The 3274-nt window shown below is 42.6% G+C and overlaps 1 protein-coding gene across 1 annotated transcript; it reads right to left on the bottom strand.

Moving 5' to 3' along the window:
- On the bottom strand, positions 1197-2875 carry LOC109820681 (allene oxide synthase 2-like). The gene is given in 10 exon segments (XM_020386870.1): positions 1197-1614; positions 1616-1881; positions 1884-2031; positions 2034-2062; positions 2065-2100; positions 2103-2360; positions 2363-2428; positions 2431-2550; positions 2553-2628; positions 2630-2875. Coding segments are annotated over 10 exon segments (1506 nt in total). The 5' UTR covers positions 2840-2875; the 3' UTR covers positions 1197-1317.

The raw sequence follows: 3274 nt of genomic DNA, 5'->3' as shown, positions 1-3274 counted from the left end.
CTGAATATTTAAAAAATTATAAAAAACCCAAGAACTCAAATTTTACAAAGAAACACCGTAAGCATTAAAAAAAACTTAGAAGTTATAGAAAACATCCCGAAAGTTCTAAAATTTTGAAGTTCAAAGTTTACAAAAAACACCCTAAAAATAATCAAAGATACAAAAAAATACATGATAATCTATAAATTTGAAATTTTCAAAACACCCTAAAAGTTTAGAAAATGGCTAAGAACACCTTAAGATTTAAAAAAATTGTGGGGATTTTTGTAACTCATTGAATTTCAGTATAATGTTTGAAAGTTTTGAACTTTTTAGCTTGTATTTACAATTTTAACAATTTTTAAGGCATTTTCTATTATTTTTTGAAAACTTTGAAGGTGTTTCTTTTATAGTTTTCTAAACTCTCAGGGTGTTTTCAATGTAATGAATAGATATGTCAAGATGGTGACGAATTTGAGAGTAAGTTGTTTTTAATAGGCCACAATTATAGAAGTACACACATTAATTATTTTATGCAATAGTTTATGTATGCAAAAGATTTTAGACAATCTATACAGTAGTTTGGTCTTACGTGGAGATAGACTTTGTTAACATGTTAGAGAAGTACATCTATTAAAAAATTCATAATATGTAGAAAATAACCTAAAAGATTTGAAAATTGCAAAAGAACACTCAGGCCTAAAAATTTACAAACAAAATACCTTGAGAGTTTTAAACCTACAAACAATAAGAAAATAAAGGAATTACAAAGAACCACTTGAAATATTTACAATTTATTGAAAGCATCCTGACAGTTTCAAAAATTATAAATAACACCCAAAATTTTTGAATTTACAATAAAAATATGAGGCTACAAAAGGTATTTGAAAACCTTTATAGTTTTATAAACTTTGATTGTGTTTTCAGTGTCATAAATAAATATATCAAGCAATGATGAAAGCCTAAGTTGATGTGGTTTTTAAAATGTACTAGCTAGGTCATGGTTATGAAAGTATGCATATCCATAACCATATTGAGTTCAGCATAGATATAAATTATCTTTTAACCGAGTTATAATAATCACAAACTCAAAGAAAACGATCAAAATAATCCACCACATGCAGCAGCTAACGTGTATCCCGACTAGTAGGTAGTAAAAATCCAGGTTCAATACCGATAAAAAACAATCCAAATTCTAGATAATAGCTAGCATTACATAGATTAGATGCCACAAAATAATAGACACAGTCGTCATCAACTGCTCCACACCATGCTGTTGCTTTACTATAACCCGATACAGGTAAGCAGGACACAACTTAATGGATTTGGTGAACTGAATCACACGTCCTTACTCTCGGTGGCGGTGGTGGCCGCCGCTTTGGTGACGGAGGTGACGGTTACCTGAGTCCTCAGCGCATCCTTCTTTACTTGGGCGGTGAACGTATCGTACCTCATGAAAAAAGCAACGACCAGCAACCTTCCGATCATCACCACAAACTCCTTGCCCGGACACTGCTTGTTCCCGAGCGTCGGGCTCTCCGTCTCCGGCCCGTTCGACCACACAACGTACTTCAGCGTCGACTTCCCCCTCTCTCCAACGAACCGATCAGCCACAAACTCGCTCTTCTCCTCTCTCGAACACCTTCTTGTCTCTGGTCGCGAACGGCTGGTACCCGAATAACATCTCCCCTTTCTTCACTTTGTACGCTGCGTCGTGGCTCTCAATAATCAGATCCTTCTTCGCCTTCCCGTACTGGAACTTCACCGGTGGTTCCAATCGGAGCACCTCGTACACTACCGAACTGGTGAGCTCCATCTTTGACAGAGCGGTGAACGTGATTTTGCCTTCGTCGGCATCTCTGACGGTGGACCGGATCTCGCCAACGAGCTTGGCGTGTAGGCCGGCCCGGCCGTGGAGAGCCACTTGAGGACCGAAGGAAAGAGGACCCTGATCCCGCCGTAGGAGTTGAAGACGGTGGCGAAGAGGAGGTTGTGACACGCCTCGGAGCGGGAGAGGCCGAGGAGCTTGTCGGGGTGGTCGAGGATGTCGGACCCGCGGCAGAGTCGAAGTAGGAGTAGAGGCTTTGTAGTCGGACATGACCATGCACGGAGGGAGGGGAACGTGTGGAGAAAGACCTCCTCGATTATTTTGGGAGGCCGAGGGTGATTAGCGGGGGCGAGCTGCGTGAAGCAGCCACTTTGTGGCATGGAACCGCCCCTACTCCCGACTACTTCGCACGGCGGAGAGCGAAGTAGGCGTTGCCGAATGAACTCAAAGCCGAAGTTATCATTAAGCTTGTTGAAATCAGCGGACGACGAGTCGTGCAGCTGGACTCCATGGCATCACAAGAGAGCCGAGTAAGTCAACTGAAAGGTTGGATGAGGCTCGACTTGCGAGAGGCCAGGAGTGTGAAGAGCAGTGCTTTGATCTTGGCGTGGTTGGGCTCGAGGGGTCGAGGTAGGAGCAGACACCGTAGCCGCCGGTGAGGGACACAGGACGGCATGTACGTTCCGTAAATACGTCCTTCTTCTCGACCTGCATGTCAAATAGAACGGGGAAGCTCTTGGCGCGAGGACGCCAGACGACCTCGGATCGGACGCCATGAACGGACCAGGCGGCATGTTCACTCGGAACACCGTCGAGCCAGCCGTACTTGCAGACGCGGGACTGGAAGAAGCCCTCCTCTCCTTGAAAATAGTAGTAATCGAGACGATCTCTTATAGGGGAGAAGAAGGCGACGCCGTAGTCCCCTGGGATCTCCTTAACTGGGAGCTGCGGTGTTTTGATATTATCGTTGTCGCCGGTGATGCTAAGAGCTTCGTCGTCATAGGCATTATGAGACTGAACTTTGGAAGGCATTAAGACAATCGCTGCTGGCTCTGTAGAACAGTAACAATGTTTCTACTTGATTTATTTGCTAATACGAGGAGAATCGTTGAGTCTTTATATAGGCATAGAACAAGTATAAAAGACAAAAAGTGGTGAGGTTGTACATGTGAAAAGTATGAGATAACTCTCGATTTACCTGAACACGTTTCAGGGTTTGGCGAGGCTGAAGAGATTTTTTTTAGGGGTTTTTGTCTTTTTAACCAAAAGTTTGTTGGGGATTTGAAACAATCAAATCGAACCCTTGCCCTTCTAGACCTTGATAGAAAGTTGAGCAAGAAAGAAATTCACCATAAATTAAAGATAAAAACTTGCAGAAATAAGAACAAGAAGAAACACACGAATTTAACGAGCTTCGGCAACGTGCTTACGTCCTCAGGAGCCACACCACACAATCTCTTTGACTAA

Source organism: Asparagus officinalis, chromosome 8, assembly GCF_001876935.1.
Source record: "Asparagus officinalis chromosome 8, Aspof.V1, whole genome shotgun sequence".
In the NCBI taxonomy this organism is placed as follows: domain Eukaryota; kingdom Viridiplantae; phylum Streptophyta; class Magnoliopsida; order Asparagales; family Asparagaceae; genus Asparagus; species Asparagus officinalis.
This window is presented reverse-complemented; position numbering and strand designations above follow the sequence as displayed.